General features: G+C 40.6%; 1 protein-coding gene across 1 annotated transcript; it reads right to left on the reverse strand.

Annotated features, from left to right (window-relative positions):
* Positions 1-16,145: 16,145 nt before the first annotated feature.
* Positions 16,146-21,328, reverse strand: LOC134219604 (zinc finger protein 420-like). The gene is made up of 5 exons (XM_062698392.1): positions 21,268-21,328; positions 20,802-21,207; positions 18,807-20,505; positions 18,409-18,651; positions 16,146-18,340 (listed from the first exon to the last, which is right to left on the reverse strand). The coding sequence occupies exons 1-5, from the start codon at positions 21,276-21,278 to the stop codon at positions 18,024-18,026; spliced, it is 2,676 nt and encodes an 891-aa protein (XP_062554376.1). The 5' UTR covers positions 21,279-21,328; the 3' UTR covers positions 16,146-18,023.
* Positions 21,329-22,631: the final 1,303 nt, after the last annotated feature.

The raw sequence follows: 22,631 nt of genomic DNA on the forward strand, positions 1-22,631 counted from the left end.
CACAAATTGATAGTCAGAATCTGGGAAACTGAACAGCTACCGGAGGAGTGGAAGGAAGGGGTTATATGCCCCATCTACAAGAAAGGCGACAAGCTGGAGTGTGAGAACTTTCGAGCGATCACCATCCTTAATGCCGCCTACAAAGTGATATCCCAGATCATCTTCCATCGTCTGTCACCATTAGTGAATGAGTTCGTGGGAAGTTATCAAGCCGGCTTCGTTGACGGCCGCTCGACAACGGGCCAGATCTTTACTGTACGGCAAATCCTTCAAAAATGCCGTGAATACCAGGTCCCAACGCACCACCTGTTCAATGATTTCAAGGCGGCTTACGACATTATAGACCGCGTAGAGCTATGGAAAGTTATGGACGAGAACAGCTTCCCTGGGAAGCTTACCAGACTGATCAAAGCAACAGTGGATGGTGTGCAAAACTGTGTGAAGATTTCGGGCGAACATTCAGTTCATTCGAATCGCGCCGGGGACTATGACAAGGTGATGGACTTTCGTGCCTGTTGTATCATACGGAGAGCCAGGTGTAACAGCTGGGGTACGATTTTCAACAGATCCAGTCAATTTATTTGTTTCGTGGATGACATGGACATTGTCGGCCGAACATTTGCAAAGGTGGCAGAACTGTACACCCGCCTGAAACGTGAAGCAACAAAAGTTGGATTGGTGGTGAATGCGTCAAAGACAAAGTACATGCTTGTGGGCGGAACCGAGCGCGACAGGGCCCGCCTGGGAAGCAGTGTTACGATAGACGAGGATACCTTCGAGGTGGTCGAGGAATTCGTCTACCTCGGATCCTTGCTAACGGTTGATAACAATGTCAGTCGTGAAATACGAAGGCGCAGCATCTGTGGAAGTATATGTGGAAGAATAAGACCGGTTGTCCTCTAGGGACATGAAACATGGACAATGCTCGAGGAGGACCTGCAAGCACTTGGAGTATTCGAGAGACGGGTGCTTAGGACCATCTTTGGCGGTGTGCAAGAAGACGGTGTGTGGCGGCGAAGAATGAACCATGAGCTCGCCCAGCTCTACGGCGAACCCAGTATCCAGAAGGTAGCTAAAGCCGGAAGGGTACGATGGGCAGGGCATGTTGCAAGAATGCCGGACAGCAACCCTGCAAGGATGGTGGAGCGCAGCGAGCGAGATGGGCAGACCAGATGCAGAACGACTTGGCGAGCGTGGGGTGTATCCGAGGATGGAGAGATGCGGCCTCGAACCGTGTATTGTCGCGTCAAATTGTTGATTCAGTCTGTTTAGATGTAGACTAAATAAATGAAATGAAGATCGCCAAATAAGGTCGTCACTTTGTCAGCTAATATAATCTTGGTCAGAACATAGTCAATCGACACGAAGCAACCATTAACGGGCATGATTACAACATCCATCTTACACCCAACGACTTTTCTGAGGAGTTGAAGACCTCAGCTGGCGAATTGATGGCCTATATCGAATCATCGAAAAATATGAAGGCCCAGGCTTCGGCAGCATCCTGAATTTCGAACTCAGACATATGAGTGCTTTGTTCTTCGAGCACTTTTCGCTAATCTTTACCCAGGTCTCCGTCTCAGCTAATTCCCATCGTCCTAGAAGTCCTAGAAGGATCTTTCCTCTGCGAAAAATTATAGCCCCATCAACCTTCTCTCAGGATTATCTAATCTGTTTGAAACGGCGATTCACAGCCAGCTGCTTTTGCCTGCCAAACATCATAAAATGTTACTCGAGGAACAATTTGATTTCCGACGCGGTCGATCTACTATACACCAACTAACCCGAGTTACCAACGTCCTCGGACGGAACAAATTTGTCTCAAAAATCTCTGCCATGGCATTACTCGATGCCGAGAAAGCATTCGACAATGTATGGCATATGATGGTCTGGTTTGCAAAATACAACGCTACAATCTTCCCAACTACCTGATGAAAATCATCAACAATGATCTGTCGGGGAGGTCATTCCGGGTCTCAATCAGCGGAGCGAGTTTCAACGCGCAAGACATCATCGCAGGCGATCCCCAGGGCAGTATCCTCGGGCCCCTGTTATTTAACCTCTTCACCTCCGACCTCCAGAAAGCGGAAAAGTTTAAGGTTCGTTGCTTACAATCCGACCAGCCTATAACCTGGGAGCTCGTTCCCAAATAGGTTATCAAATTCTCATTGTAAATATTTAGTGTACATAGTAGTAACCCAGCAAATAATTTTGAAAATCCAACGACGTGTAAAATTGCAGCTTATCCTATCAAACGAATTTACATTCGATATTCAATTAAATTTGATTAAATATTCAAAGGCAAGCATCGTTTTAATTTAATTCGATTTAAAATAATAGTAAAGATCGATTGAATGTTACGTTTATTTGCATGCTCCAAATATGTGCATGAAAATACATTTAAAATGACAACATATTTTTATCTGTGAAGGTTACCCAATTCCACAAATTAATTAATGCTTCTTTAACGCGAATATGATAAAATAGATCCACTCAACAATTACATTTTTTTATAAATTGGAAAATTGAAAACGATAAAGCTGAAGATCCAAACAAAAGGCTAAACACTTTATATGCAAAAATATGGTAAAAACTAAAAAAAATGACAAAATAAATTTAATAATTGAAAAATACAGAAATAACTCTGGCACCACCAGTCCGCCAATGTCCCAAAGTACAGAACAAAGAAACTGCTCAGTCAACGAAGGCAGAGCTGAGGAATTTTCAGTCCCCTAAACCAAACGCGACCATACAAAAAGCCGAGGGGAAACAAAAAAATACAAAAGAAAAACAAAATTTCAGTCGCGTTTCGGGTTTCCCTCTCAATAAATTACACCCAACATGACAGGCAGCCATCTTGGTTCTGATCCGCCGCAAGGCACACCAAATCGTCCCATCATTTGTTTGAGAAGTCGAGAATGAAAGCGAATCAAAGCAAAATGCGATAAGGGAAAGACTGCTGGCGATGCGGCCGCTGCTGATGCGCTGCACTCTCTTGTCCGTGCCTTGCCTCGCTGCCATCATGCCGCGATAGACGATAGCTGGGCTGGGAACGGCTACGTCGCACACTTGGGTGGGGTAGGCACGATGGCGTGTGTTGACTGTAGAGGGCGCTCGCTCAACAGACATCGCATTCAATTCCATTGAAACATTCACTGGGTGGGACAGCAAGAAAAGATAAGAGCATTAGCATACGGGGCTTAATGCTTGGCTTAATGGCATTTTCGGTTGCCTGGGAGCCGAAAATGATCTAATCTGCTTTCAAGTCGGAACTATTTTCCTCGATAAGTCAATTACAATAATCGTGGAAATGGATGATCGTTAAAATATCTTTAAGGTTCACGGCAACTTATTTCAATGGCAGTCGGCGAGCAAGGTGTATCGTCATGGGTCGTTCTCAGCGTATTGAGGAGGGAATTTAATGACTCCCAATATCGTTACTTTTTCATTGCTTGCAGGTTGCCTCTAACATTGACATTCAAACTAAGATACAGACACTAGGAATGAAAATTTTGTTTTAAAATTTGGATAAATAGACGAAACTACAATACAGGACCGTATAATCATTTTAATTAAATTTGACAAAGTGCCACAAACGGCTTTCAAAATAATTGATTATTTAACCCATTTCTTAGAAAGATTAGGAAAAAGGTTTGCTCTAGATAGGTCTATAACTCAAGGTCCTTGAGTGACCTTTTATAGAATTACCATCGAAACAAGCAACGGCATCGTTAGTCCATTATACACTGGATTCTGTTTTACACGATTTACATTTTTCAATTTTCCACTCATCCTAAATGTTTAACGTATATTAATTGTCATGTGATTTTTCTTTGATTTATTCTGGATTTTTGAAACATGTTGCGAAGAGATTGGTGAGAAATTGAAGTCACACTATCAAAAATACGATCGAAAAAAATCGTGTAAAACAAAATCCTGTGTAAAAGCGTAAGGCTATCGAAAAAAAAGGGTTCACGCCATAATGACGATTCCTGTTGAACGAGGAAAACGCTGGATGGAGAACCTTGAACTCAAAATGTGATCTACCGAAAAAAAATGTAGCAAAGCCGATCTTATTAGCATAGTGGTGCGTGCATAAAAAATAAAAACTTCACGAGTCGGATGAGCCAAAGGGCAATGAACATAGGAAGGAAAACACCGATGTTGTGAGCAGACCTATTTAAAATGAACCATTTAGAAAATGGAAAACCAATTATCTTTATGGTGTACCTCGGTTTATTGCTATAGCTCTCGGCATGCATCGAGCATTTGGTTGTTGGAGTTGTTAATTCCATTGCCATTTGCTACCGACAATCAGAGCAGAGTCGAGCGTGTCCTAGAACTACGCAAGGCAAGAGCAATGTGACGGCATTGCGGCAATCAATGTTAGTCGAGGAAGTCTCTTTGTTTCATTTGCTTGTTCTCCATCCTTTCGTGTGTTTTTTTTTTCTGATGGCGTAGCAAATAAGCTCAACTGCAACGGGAGTTTAGCAGACATGGAAAAGTTTTTCTTTTATGGACAGAACATATTCCAGAATCATTGAAAATCATTACCTAATTCTCTGCAATCATGACCCTGATGTAGATGACAAGATTCTTACCGATATACTACAATGTGTCGAAATAGTATTAGCATTGATCACCGAAACCGCCCATTTTCAATTCAGTTCTCCACGGCCAGAATCACTAACATTAATGTACACTGTGTAAGATGTATTAAACAAAAGTGGGTGGTAATCCAGTTGCAGCAAAAACGTCACAAACGCTTCAAGAGGAATACAGCGGAATTACGCACACTTTTATTAATTTGGAGAACTCAATAAGGAAAAGACGGACTGATAAATTCTCAAAAAGGCATCCTGCATATGTCAATTGTATTTTCGACCATTTTTTTTTTTGACAGCATGGGAGATCGGGGTTGGTTGGACGAAGGGACAGGTTAACCGAATGGCTTTTGTGAAAATGCTTTCAGGTACATTTATGGCTTATTATCAGTGCTGATAAATTTCGTTTCATTCATTTAAACGCCGAATAGTAAATCTAGTCAGTCATGTTTTGCCCCTTTCGTTTCCCATGCCGTCACAATTGATCATCAGGGCCTCTCTTCAATTGAAAGATTCTATTTTGTCAATTGAGCTTCACGTCATTCAAATGACTGGTGGTCGGAAAAATCAGAAATTGCAAGAAAAACATATTTATTATTTCTGATTTCAAATGTATTATTGAAGCCGAGTTTATATTGATGCTAATTGTGGTGAAGATTCCTCCATAAATTGATTCACGACAAATTTTCAAACTGATATGATATGCACTAATTATCATTAATAATTATAATTAATTATTGCATTTAATGTCAATCGAATGGATACGTTTGCTGTTGTCAATTGAATAGTTCGGGGCTAGTCAATTGTCATCTCTGTATTCAGTTGAGGTCTATTTTCACATTCGGGTCAAACCGTTCAATTGATTTTGAAATTTCACGGCACTGCTCATTAAAGTGCCTTTGATGAGATATTAGGTCATTTTACGGATGAGATTTCAAGTATTTTTGTGTTTCTGTTTGCACAGGACCACGTTTTTTTGCTATTTTGTCGCTAGTGAGTAAATTTATGTTATGGTAAAGTCATATTTGTAACACGAATAAATATTCATCCGATTTACAAAAACGTGGTACGTTAGAAAGGGTATTCAAAATCTTGTGTTTGTTAATTGTGATTGTGCGATGTGCGATATGCGGAGGTTTTGCGCAACTGTCAAAGATGCACGATATAAGACTGCGCCAGTGCCCGCCATGTGCGGTGAAAATGAAGGTGTATTAAGGAGCAGGATGAACATAGACGGCGACGGTCAAGCTGTGTAACCACCAGCGCTGGACGAGGCTCTAAACGAGCTGGAAAAAAGTAAAGCTGCTGGGAAGGACGAGATCCCAGTCGTGCTTCTCAAACACGGAAGTAAGCAGCTGCATCAATAAATCCACCACATTATCCAGAAAATATGGGAGGATGAAGAACTGCCTTCCAGCTGGTTGAATGACCTCATATGCCCAATCTATAAGAAAAGGTACAGACTAGAGTGTGCCAATTGAACTCGGCATACAAAATCCTGTCGCGTATCCTGATTAACAGACTGAGACCGCTTGAGGAGTCCTTCGTCGTGAGGGCCGATCAACGACGGATCAGATGTTTGGCCTGTGGATGATCCTTGATAAATTCCGGGAGTACAACTTGCAGACTCACCATCTGTTCATTGATTTCAAAGCAGCGTGCGATTCAGTGAAAATAAATGAGCTGTGGCAGATAATGTCCGAACATGATTTTCCGGCGAAACTAATTAGACTGATATATGCAACGCTCGATGGCTCGATATCAAGTATTCGGATTGCAAACGAAGTGTCAACCTCGTTTGTGATCTGAGACGTATTGAAGGAGGGTGATACACTTTCGAATTTATTGTTCAACATTGCACTCGACGCTTGAATCATGAGCTGTATCAAGTATTCAAAGGAGAAAATATTGTGAATCGTATAAAATACGGAAGACTTTAGTGGGCTGGTCACTTAGTGCAAATGTTGGAAGAAAGAATAGCGAAAACAATATTTAACAGATAACCAGATAAGGGCCGACGACTTCGTGGAAGTCCACGAACACGTTGGCTGCACGCGGTGGAATCGGAGCTGGGAACCCTGAACATTAGGGAAAGCTGGAGGAACATTGCCCAAGACCGACGATAAAGGAGCTCTACAATACGCCAGGCATAAGTGTGTCGACGCCAACCAGATATCCAGGTAGGTAATTGTGATTGTTCTTCAAAACATCCAGTGGAGTAGGTTGCCCAACCTGTGTGGGGTTGCATGGCCGAGTGGAAAATTTAGTAAATACCAATCGACACTAATTTTGACCGCTTCTCATTGAAGGGAAAGAAAATGCTCGAGAAAATTATATCAAACGTAAGTATGCTTTGGCAGAGGAAAAGAAAATAGCGAGAGTTGTAAGCAAAATATTACAAAATTATGAACACTACGTTTTCCCACTTCTAAACATTTTCCACTGACTCGGAGACGAGCCAGCCTCGGGCTGCAAGTCTCTTAAATAAAGACAAAAAAAAACATTTTCCACTGATTAATTTGATTTGTTGAGTACCCCAGCCCTGGGGTTGGTTGGCCGTGTTTTTCGCCGCATTTGTTTGTTCACAGAAAAAAATAATGAAAAGTAAGAAGCGCGTAAAACTAGAGATGCGGAAATTTACACTATTCTACGCTGAATCGGCTCTCTTCCTAACAAGTTTGCATACAACTTGCAAGCAATATTGACGATTCACGTCAAATATTGTATATATTTAGGCTATATCACGTCTGGAATTACGCTGATAATGGTGTTCCATTTATGTGCATGATTTTTAGCGTAAATTTCAGTGGATTTTTATTTCTGTGTTTTCTATAACTTTTTGCTCAATGTCTTTTCATCGATGAAAATATATTACAAATGTGCTAAAGACTTGTATCTTTATTACAGTGGAACCCTTTTTTTTTCGAAAGATCTAAACAGAATGAGTACAGACATTCCGAAAGTAAAACTCGGTCAACCTGCCCCGGTCTCCCTATTAATATTTTAAGAATATCATAAACTTGTTACAGCTATTAAAACGGTTAGGCCTACCGTGAAGGTTGAAATTTAGCGGCGACTCACCGGCAATCGGATTATTCTGGAAGAAAGGAAGGGGACAGTCGCACCAAGCGTGCCACATTCAGGGGGTACATGTGAGAGGTGCTATTTTTTTCCATATGCACAATAGGACAGCCCCATATAAAAGAGTGGCCAAAACTACCAAAAGGCTAATTTTCGATTTGGCCGTGTTAAATTTGCTTTGTATTTAACCTATATTTTTATATTCAGGACGGTTTTTATTTTTTAGATTTTTTAGGAAGAAATGGGGGGCGTTCAAACTGAACCCTACTTGAAATGAATTTTTTACGTTTTTTGGGTAAACGTGCAGCTTTGCCATATTTTCGTCTCAAAAATAACATATTTATATATCAGTACAAAGCTCTTAAATAGATCTATGCAATAGGCTTGATAATGTAATAATAGCTCCGTTCAGAATTTAGTTTTTAGTAGTTTTGTGAAAGCATATTTTACGCAACATTTAACGAACAAAACATTTTGGTACCCCGCAATACCCCGCAGTAAAACATCATGCACTACACTGTTGAACTCTTAAGCTTTGTGGACCTAGAATAAAATTCTGCCCAAATTTGCCATTTTGTAAGATACATGAATTTGAAAAATTGCTCATTTTTGCCTTTCTCGTGTACTAAGTATTATACGTACAAGCTATATGATCGCTCTAAAAGCATTTAAAAGAAAGCCCGAACACCCATAGTGTTGCATACCGAACGACTCAGTTTGACGAATCGAGGTGATGTCTGTGTGTAGGTGTGTATGTGAATGTATGTACGTGTTTTTTTTTTCTTCCTAAGCAATGGAGGGGGAATCTACCAACAGACATCCTGGGTTGTCCAAGAAGTGCGGGGTTAGGGGCCACCTCCAAACGAGGGAGGCAGGACTGCATCCCCGACCCGCTAAACCGTTTCCATTGCCGCCAAGCCCATCGTCCCTTCGCTTCGGTACAACCAGAAAGTAATGCTTCAAAGGGGGTCAGTGCATAGCGCACCCTCGAGGTTAGCTGCGTGTCCTTGCAGCACCGAACATCGTAACTCGCTTTTTTAGAAGAACACCATGGTATCGTGCCAGCGCGTTGCCGGCTTTCCAGGTGGCCTTACCACGCCCTGCTTCCCTCTGCACGACTGGTGCCTACGCCTGCCCCAGCCTTGACGAGAACCCCTTTCCGTCCTCGGGCTCGGAACCCGTCCGGTTGACCGACGCCGCGAAAGCGACGATACTATGTTGTTCTTCGCGCGGCCACTTGTTCGATAAAAGGATCGAGTTCGACCACAGAGCGTGACCAGCGGTATGACCCATGAAGCCGACTCCGATCCCTTGGACCACCTCTTATTTGCGCCTGAACTAGCCATCCTTGAGTCCATGCGCCACCTTCTGTGAAGCTCCGAGACGATTTGGGCAATAGCCGATAAAACGGCGTTCCAGCCAACTTCATCTTTACACATCCTCCGAACTAGGTTGTCCGGTAGTGTCCAGACCACATATGGCAAGCAAGTGGTCACGCATTGCGCGAAAACGTGAGCACACGAATAACACGTGTTCCACCGTTTCCTTTAAACCTGCGCACACCAAACACTCGGGCGAGGCCGGGCAAGCCAACTGCGTTACCTGCACTGTGATTGTGCAGCACGCTTGTACGCCGGGCACATCGAACCCCCCATGGGGTGCTTGCTGTTCACAGCTTTGCTGGAACAAATCAAACAACTGGGAGAGTTCGTGCAGCATTATGCCTTATGTCCCTCCAATCCGCAGCGTCGGCAGAGATTGCTTCTGTCAAGGCCTTTGCAGTCCCATTGCTTGTGCCCCGGTTCCAGGCACTTGAAGCAAACTTCGGGTTGCTCGTATATGCCCACAGGGCATACCGACCATCCCACCTTGACGCTCCCTAACTTGACTACCTTGGAGGCGTCCGCTGCAGATAGCCAAACCAGACCTCCAGCGCTTCCGAGAATCTTGTACAGGTACTGGAATTCCAAGACGCAGGAGCGCATCTGCAATAGCTGCCCAACTGGCACTATTGAAAGCATTCCTCACGTCGAGAGTCAATACTGCACAATAGCGAACTCCCGTCCTCTTACGCTGGATAGCTATCCCCGCGGATTTGGTAACCGACAAGATAGCGTCTACGGTCGACTTACCCTTTCGGAAGCCAAAATGGTTACTCGATAGACCATCCGTACCCTCCGTGCGTATCAACAACCTGTTGAGGATGATCTTCCCTGCCGTATCAAGCAGGCATATTGGTCTATATGCCGACGAATCCCCCGGTGGTTTTCCCGCCTTTGGCAATAGGACCAAGCTCTACCTTTTCCATGCTTCAGGGAAAACTCGCTCGTCCAGGCATCACTGCATGACAGATCTGAACATCTCGGGAGCCGCAGCAATGAACGCTTTGATAGCCAGGTTCGGAATACCATACGGTCCTGGCGCCTTACCTATACTAAGGGACTGTCCAATCCCTGCAAGTTCCACCACGGTTGCTCTTCCCTCGTCGGTTACCCTGGTCCCTGGCAGCTCCACAAAGGGAGGCCAGGGGCTTGGTCGTGACGTGGGAAAAGCCCGCGATGATCCTCTCCAGCATCTCTGGAGACCGCTCTGTAGGAGCCATCGCCCCACGTGTCTTGGCCATTACGATCCTATAGGCGTCACCCCATGGATTCGCGTTGGCACTTTGACACAGGCCCTCGAAGCAGGGGTGGCATTGTGCATCTCGATTCGAACGTAATTCTATCGAGTCGAACATGTTTGGCATTACGGCTTTCGATTCCATCTCGAAAACGACTCATCGTTCGAGTATGCTCGAGGAGGTACAAGAATAACGAGATGTTTTGGCATTATGGAGACTCGATAGCACACTGAAAACGACTCAAGTCGAATGAAAATCACTCGTCACCTTTATAGCTTGAATGTTGTTCGAGAGTCATTTCTTGCTGAAAGTTTTTCATTATATTTGTTATTATTTCTACGGGAAGCGAATAAATGTTTCATTATTGTATCTTGAAGGAAAGAATGTCATTAGTATACCTTTATTTATAGTTTCCAGACAATAAACAATCTCTAATTATAATACGACTAATTATAAAACGACTTCAACTAAAATCAGTTTTTGCAGTTTTTACGTATTTCTTGACGATTTCGATAAACCGCGTAAAAAATCTATGGGGAAAATCTGCGTAAAAATAGTTGAGTTAAATAAAAAAAAACGCGCAAGAGATAACCCAAGTGCATTTAACTAAAACACATTTTTTTATTTCTTTATTAATCACGTTAATAAAGAAATTTAAAAAAATAATAAATAATAAACACATGGAAACATCGAAGTAATTTATTATCGAATCCTTCTTTAGCTTTTAAATTATTTAGCTCAAAATTGGATCTGTGTTATAAACTCGAATAAATATAAAAAATGCTAAAGCATTTGATGAGTTTGATTGCTCTAAGCATGCGGTTGCGTGTACTTAGACGACTAATGACGGTGGAAGACCGACACTTGATTACAATTAGAGCAATCAAAGTAATCAAATGCTTTAGCCAAGCAAGCCTTTTGCACAAATTCGCCCAGTCCGTTGTTGGGAGCATAGAGTGTGATCCTCTCGATTTATAAACAATGTGCACTCGCTTGACTGTGGATATACAACAGTAAAGCACATGTGAAGATTGGACAATTCAAGCAAGATATTCAATTTGCAAAAAAAGAGCTAACCGTGGTTGAGGTTGGTACTCGGATTCTGATGGCTTTTCCGCAAACGTGACCTTCAAGTGGTCTTGTTGTGTAGGGGTTATCACGCCTATCTAGAGATTAAGAGGTTGAGAGTCCCTCCAAGACACGTGGATTCTTTTTCGCAAATTTCATATCAATTTGTCCATTCCGAAACATGTGCTGTGCTGTGGTTTTCGTACGGTCGAGTTGCCGAATAATATGCAATTAATAATAAAACTTATAATTTGTGTCGTAACTATATCTCAATTTATAAACCATGTCGTATCGGCATAATGTTTTAATCGGTTTCAACTGCTCAATAAATAATATGGCTTTTATAGTCATTGAGCACGATTTGCTTGTTTATAAATTAACTGCCAATTCATGCCCTGAAGGATGCCTTTCCAACAGGCAACATGCTATACGCAGATGAAATTACTCTTATTCTCTTTGTTTACTCAGATTCGCAATGCGCTGAAGGTTGTCTCTCCTGCGGGCGGCATAATAAACACGGAGACAGTTATCTCTTATTCTCTCTGTTTACATTTCGTTTGACAGAACATACTCGATTGAGCTAGTACAGCACCATTCGAAATCTTGTACTGCGACTGAATGAAGTCGAACGAAATACATAATGCCGCAATTTTTTCGAAACGAATTCAAAAACGTACGAATCGAGAGATTCGATTCGAGATGCGCAATGTCACCCCAGGCTTTTTTGCTCGATCTAATCTCAGCCTTCAGAGCGGCTCTAGCAGCCACGAACGCCACCCGTCGTTCAAGAGTGTGTGTATAAAGTACAGTGAAAGTGTGTATGGCAATGGCAGACCAAAATGTACACTATGTCCAGGTTTTTGATCTCCATCCGGAAATTACGAATATGGAATTTTCTTTGACTCTTAAGACTCGGAAATGTGACCGATTCGTTCGAGAGAAGTTTCCTGTAAATCTGGGACTATATAATGTATGCGAGACTATATAATTATAATGTATCCGAGATAGTAGAGGACATGGACTAGCACAAGGAACAGGATTCGAATGTTGATGAAATTATTGAATATGTCGGGCCCAATTCGCCACATCCAGATCGACGGAGCATCGCTTCCCACGAAAAAGCTCTCGTAAGAGTGCAAAATATTTTTTTTTTAATTATCATGTCTTATTTTGTAAATTTTAATGTTATGGTGGAATATCGGCTCCGTAAATTTTGTTTATAAAGTGAATGAGCCTATTAAATAAATCAATTAAAAAAAACGAGAATCAGACGATCAAAACCTTCACGCAGAGAAATGTTTTTTTAAACTCAATGATATTATGTATAAAACCCGACTTAATCCACCTACAGTGAACGCAACCCTTCTTACACTTTTGAATGGTTGTGTGTGCCCAGTGCATATTACAATTTCTATGCATATGACCTTCAATTGAATATAAAATAACTGATATTATCATGCTTTTATCGATTTCAAAATAAAAAAGGGATATTTCTGGAAATTTAACAATTTTTAAAAAATACAAAAAGACTGCAGATTTGATTTGCCGCCTTAAATGGCAATATTACAGCTTCTGTTTAAGCCCGAAAGAGTTCAAATCGGGTCATAGACGGCTGAGATATTGGTGTGACAATTCTTCATTAATAGTCTGAAAATATGTCTCATATTCGTATTTCACAGATATCTCTGAAACCGAATTTCCGATTGCAGAAAAAAATTAATGGGTCCAATGACAAAAACATAGCTTTCGTTTAAAGATAAAATCGCACAAACCGGTCCAAGGACGACTGAGATCTTGACGAGACATATTTTACCAATGTGTGAAGTTGATACGTCTAATGGCAAAGTCATAGCTTTCGTATAAAGATAAAATCATGCAAATTGGTTTACAGACGGCTGAGATATTCATATGACATTATTTTGTTAGTTTTCTGAAAATACACTTCATGTTCGTATTTCTTACATATTTCTGGAACCAAATGTCCGATTGCAAACTCGTTCAATGACAAAGTCATAGCTTTCGTTTAGTGTTAAAATCGTGCAAATCGGTACACGGACGGCTGAGATCTTGATGTGAGATTTTTGTAACGCACACACATACGCACACACGTACACACACACACACACACACACACACACACACACACACACACACACACACACACACACACACACACACACACACACACACACACACACACACACACATACATACATGTGCTCAGTTCGTCGAGCTGAGTTGATTGGTATATACGACTTGGGTCTCCGAGCCTCGGATAAAAAGTCAGTTTTTCATGCGATCTTTATACCCTTCTTAGGGTGTAAGAAGAGTAAAAGGGATATTTCTGGAAATTTAACAATTTTTAAAAAATACAAAAGACTGCAGATTTGATTTGCCGCCTTAACTGGCAATATTACAGCTTCTGTTTAAGCTTCCAAAAGAGTTCAAATCGGGTCATAGACGGCTGAGATATTGGTGTGACAATTCTTCATTAATAGTCTGAAAATATGTCTCATATTCGTATTTCACAGATATCTCTGAAACCGAATTTGATTGCAGAAAAAATTAATGGGTCCAATGACAAAACATAGCTTTCGTTTAAAGATAAAATCGCACAAACCGGTCCAAGGATGACTGAGATCTTGATGGGACATATTTTACCAATGTGTGGAGATGATACGTCTAATGCTTTATGTTCGTATTTCAGAGATATCTCCGGAACCCAATGTCTAATTGCAAAAACAAAATACAATGGGTTCAATGGCAAAGTCATAGCTTTCGTTTGAAGATAAAATCATCAGTTCAATCAAAGTTAATTGCCTATTTCCGGGGATTAAACCACCCGGCTTGGACGTTAATTTACAATGTTATGGAAACTCATATGTGAATATGTACGTTATGTGGAAGATATTGATTTGGAAAATGTATTGGAGGTAACCACTTTCCCTTCGATGGGACTCGAACCCATGACCCTACAGTACGCTAGACTGGTGCTTTAACCAACTAAGCTACGAAGGACCTCCGTCGGCCTTCGCAACCTAGTGGCTACTGAACGAGCTCGAGATTCCCAAATTGGACGCATAGTCATTCAAAATACTCACGCTCCTCTAATGTGAACGTGTACTATACACATGTGGTAGTGTTGGCTTGAGAAATGGATTGCGAGTGATTTGACTATGCGTCCAATTTGGGAATCTCGAGCTCGTTCAGTAGCCACTAGGTTGCGAAGGCCGACGGAGGTCCTTCGTAGCTTAGTTGGTTAAAGCACCAGTCTAGCGTACTGTAGGGTCATGGGTTCGAGTCCCATCGAAGGGAAAGTGGCTACCTCCAATACATTTTTCAAATCAATATCTTCCACATAACGTACATATTCACATATGAGTTTCCATAACAAGATAAAATCATGCAAATTGGTTTACAGACGGCTGAGATATTCATGTGACATTATTTTGTTAATTTTCAGGAAATACACTTCATGTTCGTATTTCTCACATATCTCTGGAACCAAATGTCCGATTGCAAAAAAAAATTAAACTCGTACAATGACAAAGTCATAGCTTTCGTTTAGTGTTAAAATCGTGCAAATCGGTCCACGGACGGCTGAGATCTTGATGTGAGATTTTTGTAACGCACACACATACGCACACACGCACACACACACATACATACATGTGCTCAGTTCGTCGAGCTGAGTTGATTGGTATATACGACTTGGGTCTCCGAGCCTCAGATAAAAAGTCGGTTTTTCAAGCGATCTTTATACCCTTCTTAGGATGTAAGAAGGGTAAAACAACAAAAATAATTATTGTTCCCCGGCTTATAATTTTATTTGTTGAATTCAACAAAAAATCAGATTTGATTAGACGAAAAATATTGTTGTTTCTACAATGTTCCAAAACAGCACTCAAAATAAAAATTGTTGAATTTACAATATATTTTTTTGTTTGTACAAAAAATATTTTAAATTCAAAAAGAAAAATTTTTGCTTTCAATAATATTTTTCTTAAATTCAAAAAAAAATATATATATTATAATCAAAAATATATTTTAAATGTTATATGAAATTTCTTGTGATTATTTTTGGGTAGACTTCGTGTGGAAAATAAAACCACAATAATTATATTTGTATTTTTTCAAATATTTACTCCACAAACTAGTTACACTGGATTGCACTTTTTCGATTCAATTATGTCTCAGTTTTGATTTTAAAAATAAAATATTCGGGTTTAAAAATTATTTCAATAATTTTATTTTTTAGTTCAAAAAGGTAAATTTTCTCTGCGTGTTTGGTTTCTATTTTCTCCTATATCCGATTTTAGATAACTTCGTTTTCAATCCAATTTTACAATCATTAGTTTCACTTCATTGTGTTTCATTTCATCTTCACCGAATGTGTTGGTCCGTAAAGCTAAAAGTAAGGAAAGCAAAATTCCAACTGAATCAAATCCCTAGAAATCGAAATTATGAGCTACAAACATTGTATTGTTGAGTAATTATAGAGTGCGCTCAATTGATGCAGGAAAAGCAATTTACTAACATACTTGTATTTATGTATGCAAAAATTAGAATAATAATTAATTAAAATGACTTTGAAACCATTGAATTGTCTTGAAAAAGCTTTCAGTAAGAATATGATGTTTGAAAACTTTATTAATCTGAAGATAACAAAAAGTAGTAAGGATAATGTTTTGTTTATATTCAAACAAAACTGCGTAATAAATCTGAGACTCTCAGAAGGACGATTTTCGGATGCTAAAAAGATCTAAACATAGTAAGCAATAGAATTAAGTAATTTATTCAGATGCGTTCCTAAAACTATTTGTAATGTAATTACTTCAAACGCTGGAATTCCACTCAATTCTTACTGGAAATAAATCTGATTTATTGATAAATTTATTTGAGTTGAGACAACTTTTTAGTCTCAACAAATCGCAATTTTTCGTACATACATACTTAGAACCAATATACCTATATGTTTTTTATCCAATTTCCAAACCATTAAAAATCAATAAAACGCGTGTTGGGAAGAAACAAGCTGCTAGAAGTCATAAAATAATGACTTGATTATTGGGCTATGTCGAAGTGCTGCAGTAGTATGATGTTTTACTTGTAAAAGCGTATTTTTTGTAAATAGTAATTACCGTCTCAACTCGCTAAGTAAAGTTTATTTTAAGACTAACGTTTAGTGATTACTTATTAATGCATGTCGTTGAATATCAAACAATAAGTTTAACGCACGAACCTACGTTGCCCTCTTTTTTAGCTGCTGGATGGCAGAGGATTTTTTTTATCAAATAGATCAAGTAGTAATCGTTTATGAAGCGTGACTCAGTTACAGAATCCAAGTTCGATCCAAAAATAGCACCAACCCAGATGATGTGTGGTCCTAATAATAATACATACATACATACTCGCAACAAATCCAAATTTTTCATAATTGGTGACTTTCTTCCAGTTGAAAACCTTCGATAATTGATTTAGTTTTAACGAATTCAAGTCAGATGTGTGGAAAATTGTTAACTCATGCTGACTTTGACCTTCCTGTGACGTTTGAAATCTCACAAGAAGCCATTCGATTATAACAATCAGCTCTACTTTTAATTATCGTAGAGCTGATTGGGATTTATATAAAACGTATATCGATAGGAATTTTGATTTGATATTCCTCTCGATACCAAAAATGATATTGATTATGCTCTCGTATCTTTGACAAATTTAATTGTCGAAGCCGAGGCATTGCAATTCCTAAATGTGAAATTAAATTCAACTCCATTATTATTGACGACGATCTTCGTCTACTGATCCGTCTTAAAAATGTATGGCGAAGGCAATACCAAAGAACTCGCGATCCCGCGTTGAAAGTTATTTGGCGAGATTTGCAGAATGAGTTTAAAAAACCAAAATTAGTCCACCTAGCGGCGATGATGCTTTTCTCGTAAAACGTATTGAAAAAATCACATAAGAAAGGTCACAAAAGCACTTTAGAGAAATAGATCGCATTTTTTCTATCATTCTGCATGTTTTGCATTAAATACTATGCATTGCCACCGTTCTTGAAAAAAATCGATTTTAATTTTTTTTTGTAGATCTATTACTAGAAAATTTAAAAATATGAAAGCCCCGGGTGATGATGGTATCTTCTACATACTTATCAAAAACCTTCCTGAGAGCTCTTTATCCATTTTGGTTAATTTATTTTACAAATGTTTTCAATTGGCATACTTTCCAGATAAATGGAAAAAGCCAAAGTTGATCCAATTTTGAAGCCGGACAAAATTCCATCTGAGGCTTCTAGTTATCGCGCAATCTACGAAACTGTTCTAAATCTTCAAACAAAAAGTTTAGTGAACTGAAGTCTTTGTTTTACGATTTCAATTAATAAAGTCTGAGCATGTACTGCAAGACATAAGGCAAACCTTTCTAATTCCACGCGAAGTCGTAAGAATTTTGACGATAGACTCCATCAGCAGCCATACTAACTGGTTGATGAACTCGCAATGAGAGCTTCGGTAATTCATGTTATGCTTTTGGTAGGCTGAAATGAACACCAAAGAAGACATTCCAAACTGAATTAGAAAACGTAGCGCCCTTTCCCTAGGCAACGTGCGCAACTTATTGCTTGATTGTACCAACTTCGAGTTTAGGTTCGCCTACATTGGGGAGTATACCTGATCTACACTGACGGTGGCTATTGGATCTACGACGGTTATCGGATCTACGATTTCCGGCGCAGCCGATAGAACGGATGCCGCTGACAGAATTTGTGCGGCGGCTAGTTCTGCCACAGCCATCGGCTTACACATGCGCTGCTTCACGTGCCGCTTATAGTTACTACCGCCAACGAAACGCTGCCCACAGGTCTCACAGGCAAATGGACGTTCTCCGGTGTGAATTCGCCGATGGACAGTCAGCTGGCCGCCCTGGGCAAAACGTTTGTCGCAAAAGTCGCACTGATACTTCTTTTCGCCTAAAAAAATAGATATAACAAGTAAATCTAATGTAAAGGCCACCTCTAGAAGTTTAAAAAAAACTCACCCGTATGAGTAGTGATGTGCTTGGCCAACGCCGTGGAAGTGGTCAACTGACGACCGCAAATCTTGCAAGCGTACTGTTTATACTTCTTACCTTGCATACCGACGTCAACCGGCGATGCAATCTGATCCGCATTCGGAATGTACAGCTTACTCTGCTGATTGAAATGCATGTTGTAGTGGCGCCGCATTTCATTCTTGTCTACAAAACCCTTCTGGCAAAGTTGACAAGTGTACGGACGTTCGCCTACGGTGAAAAAAAATCGTTCAAAAATCAACTTGTTACCATAATGCTTGAACAAAAGTGTTGAGAAAACACGAAATTATAAGCCAAGAACAGGAAACGAAAATGTCGAACAAACATAAATTATAAATATTATACAAAGATACAAGAATACAAACCAGTATGCAATCGTGTGTGAATCGTCAATGTGCCCTTCTGAGTGAACGTTTTACCGCAGATGTCGCACATGAAGGGAATGGACGCCTTTCCGTGGTTCTTCACATGACACTGCAAATTCTTCAGATGCTTGAAGATCCGGTTGCACATCGTACAGGACATTATGCCCGGCAGCGTGTGTCTGAACTCGTGCTCTACAATCTTTTCGGCATCGCGGAAAAGCAAATCGCAATATCGGCACTTTGTTTCCGGAATTTCCGCTTCATGGTCGGACTTGACGTGCGCCAGAGCCACCACCAAGGATGGGAAATCGTTGGAGCATAACCCGCAGAAGCAGGGACGATTCGCTTCTGTTTCGGTGCAAATTTTCAAGTGTTCTTCAAGCTGCTCAGCCTCTACGAACGACGTGGTACAACCTTCGCAAATGTGAGGCTTTCCGGCAAAATGCTGTGTGCGATTCCTGTGATCCAGTAGATGCCCTATTGTGCGGAATGTTTTTCCACAGCCCTCGCATTTATATCTAGCGTTTTCATCATGGTTGCGGCGCTCGTGCAGTGCCAGTGTCGAAGCTTTGACGAAAGCGCGACCGCAAGTTTTGCAAATGAAAGCATTGCTCTTGGTGTGTAGATTTTGATGCTTTCTCAAACTGCTAAAAAGTGTGTATGACCTATCGCACATTTCGCACTGGAACCGCTTGATTCCGTTTTCAATTACTACTTTCGCATCATATGCTTCGGTCATTTTTTCCGCGTCCAAAATTTCATCAGCTTCTTTTTCAGCCGTATGAGTCCTTTCATGGGCTTGACAGTTGGCCAAAGTAGCGAAACGTCTGTCACAGTAGACGCATTTAACGGCAAGACCTTCCTGATGCTGCCGTAGATGCTCGGACAAAACCCGGCCCGTAGTGATCTTCATGTTGTCGCATTCCTTGCAGTGATACGGTAGCCATTCCTTATCATGCAAAGGAACATGGGCATACAGCTCGTCTCGAGTGTTCCCCACAAAGTCATTGCAAATGTAACATTTCAATTCACGTTTCATGAAGGCCGGATCACTGGAACTCTCTTTGAGGTGACGCTTCTCATGCGCCTCATGATCATGCTTTTTAGTGAATTTCTTGTCACAGAAACGACATAAAAAGCGACGATGCTTCTCCATGTCCTCATCATATTCTTTGCTGTGCATCCTTCGCATATGGCTAGCCTGAGCCTGGGCCGATTCAAACCGAGCCGCGCAGTAAACGCATTTATGCCTTCGAGTTTCATCATGCTGCCGGAAATGAAAGTTCAGGTCCTTCAGTTTTGTGATTTTCCTAGACGTACAAATGTTGCAATCGAATGGCAACATTTTTCGATGCTTTTTCTTCAAGTGCTTCATCAGAAAGTCTTTGTCTTTTTGATCCTCAACGCAAACGTAGCACTTGAAATCACTTTCTCCGTCGGATGCGTCACCATTATCACCGGCTTTTTTACGACCTCTCCTGCGCTTCTTTTCATTTTTATCCTTCGGTAGGTTAAAAAGATCATCCTCGTCCAGCGATGATAGGGAATAATCCGAATCGAAGCGATCCTTCTTGATTTTCAGTTTCGGAACACGCTTTTCCAACTGCATGGCCAATGGTTGACAATCGTCGTCACCCCAGTCATCGTCGGAACTTACGCCCTGCTCCTTTTTCACCCTTTCATTTAATTTTAGCCGTACCTGTTGGAAAGATAGAAGTATTAGTACGATGCAGTGAAGAACTGGTGAGCAAAGCTTTATAACAAATCCGATCTCGATCCGGTCGAATCATTCTTGCATTTAATTATGTTATGAACCAGTCTCGGACTGAAAATCTCGTTAATAAAGACAAGCATTATCATCCCGTATTTATGTTGGTGGTTTTAAACGAGGATGGAAATCCTGCATTTTATAGACTTTGCTTCGAAAAACAATTAATCCGCCAACAGCCCTGCATTAGCCGAAGGAGTTGACTTGTGCTTCCATATCAAAATTACCTTATCCTTCGAGTCTGGTTCCTCCTGAGGAAGCGGTTTCGGTTGTTGGCAATATTGCGGAACCGGCGGTTCGGATTGATGCCCAGCATCGAAAGGTTCACTCTTGATGGCGGCTTCCAACTTTTTCGGCAGATCTTCCACCAATTTCACTTCCAACGGAATCCCATGCAGGAACGGCATCGGCAGGTCGTACTTCTCGTCCCCATAGTCCTCATCTTCGCTGCCGTGGACACTCATGGGTTCGTCCTTGATTTCGACGTCCTCGTTCTCGTACAATAGTGCCGGGGGTTTGCTGCCGGATGCGGTTGCTCCTGCCGCCAGCGGATTGCTACTCGGCCCAGTCGCTTCATCCTCTTGTTTGACGATGTAAATTTCTTCCACATCATTATTGGTTGGAATTATGTGCCTATAAGTAAGAAAAATGCTGTTTAAACAGGGAATAAATTGGAAATTTTGGAATATTTACCGAAGAAGCATTATTTTCTTTCCGTTCCTCGAAACGTAAACGAAATGACAAAAAAAACCTAGCTGTCAAGAACTATACACTGAATGAAAAAGTGCTGAAAAATATTACGATTCCCTAATGCGCCATCTATATGTCATTATTTAAACGAAATAGGGCGAATGGCCCGAGGAATGGCCTAAAGAAAAACGACATCAGAGAATAGACGTTGCACCCCGGATAAGAAATATTGTCTATCCGGAACAAAGTTAGAACGCTTTTTATACCGAAGTTGGATTTTTCTCCAGATACAGACAACTTTCCCAACTTCGGAAGTAGTGCGCTGGACCCACCTAAATATGCGCTGAACAACGCATCAATTAGTTTGACAGATAAAACTTCGGAAGAAAGTTCGGTTCGGAAGTCCCGACTTCCGAATTCTAAGTTGGTGCTACGCCGACAATATCATACAAATAAATCTCGCTTAACTTTTCAAAAGGTCCTAAGTAACATTTTTTCATGAATTAATTTGAGTACTGCAATCAAAAGCTTTCATGTTGTTCTGTTGATTGCGCTATTCAAATTAATTCATGAAAAAAATGTTACTTAGGACCTTTTGAAAAGTTAAGCGAGAAATATCAATCATTTTATTGTTACAGCATCATAAACTACATAAAAATCTCAATATTGTCGCGCTCTTCTTAAACGCTCAACTCTTCGCGGTGATAACGCGCAAGCAAAGATTGCGCAGCAGCGCGCCCATAAGCTTTTACACAGGGTGTGAGTCTGTGCTGTTTAATTTAATAAGCCGCCGAATGGGGTTGCCATATGAATAGCCGCCGTGTGTAAAGTAAATGGGCGCGCTCCAGCGCATTTCAACGGAGGCTGATTGAGATGATCACGATCTGAGTGTTTATCTTTGGATGCATAATAATTAACTGAAACAGATTTACAATTTTCAATCTGCCGTTCGCTAGGGCGCAAACAACACGGATACAAATTTCATCCATTTGAATCAAAAATATTCATGTTTGTTGGCAAACAGATAACAATGTTTGAATCAAACATATTTAATTTAAAAACAAACTAAAATTCCTGTTTGTATTATGCATGCTGTTGCGGTAGATGCGACAAAAGATTTTTCGGACGCCTTTTTAGCAACTCGTTTATGTTGTGAGACTGCTTTAAGCTGCGGATTTATTAATTCAATGAGTTAACTTTCCAATGAACAATTTTGTTTAACTTACGTTTGTAGTCCTTGTTTACCTATCTTTTTAACTTGTCTGTCTATCCGCAACTTTCGTTAAATTTACAATATAATCAAATAAACCAACGGAAATCCAAATTTTATAATAACTAGCTTGCCAATAGTTTTAAATTGTTTTTGT

The sequence above is a fragment of the Armigeres subalbatus genome, chromosome 1, assembly GCF_024139115.2.
Source record: "Armigeres subalbatus isolate Guangzhou_Male chromosome 1, GZ_Asu_2, whole genome shotgun sequence".
NCBI lineage: Eukaryota > Metazoa > Arthropoda > Insecta > Diptera > Culicidae > Armigeres > Armigeres subalbatus.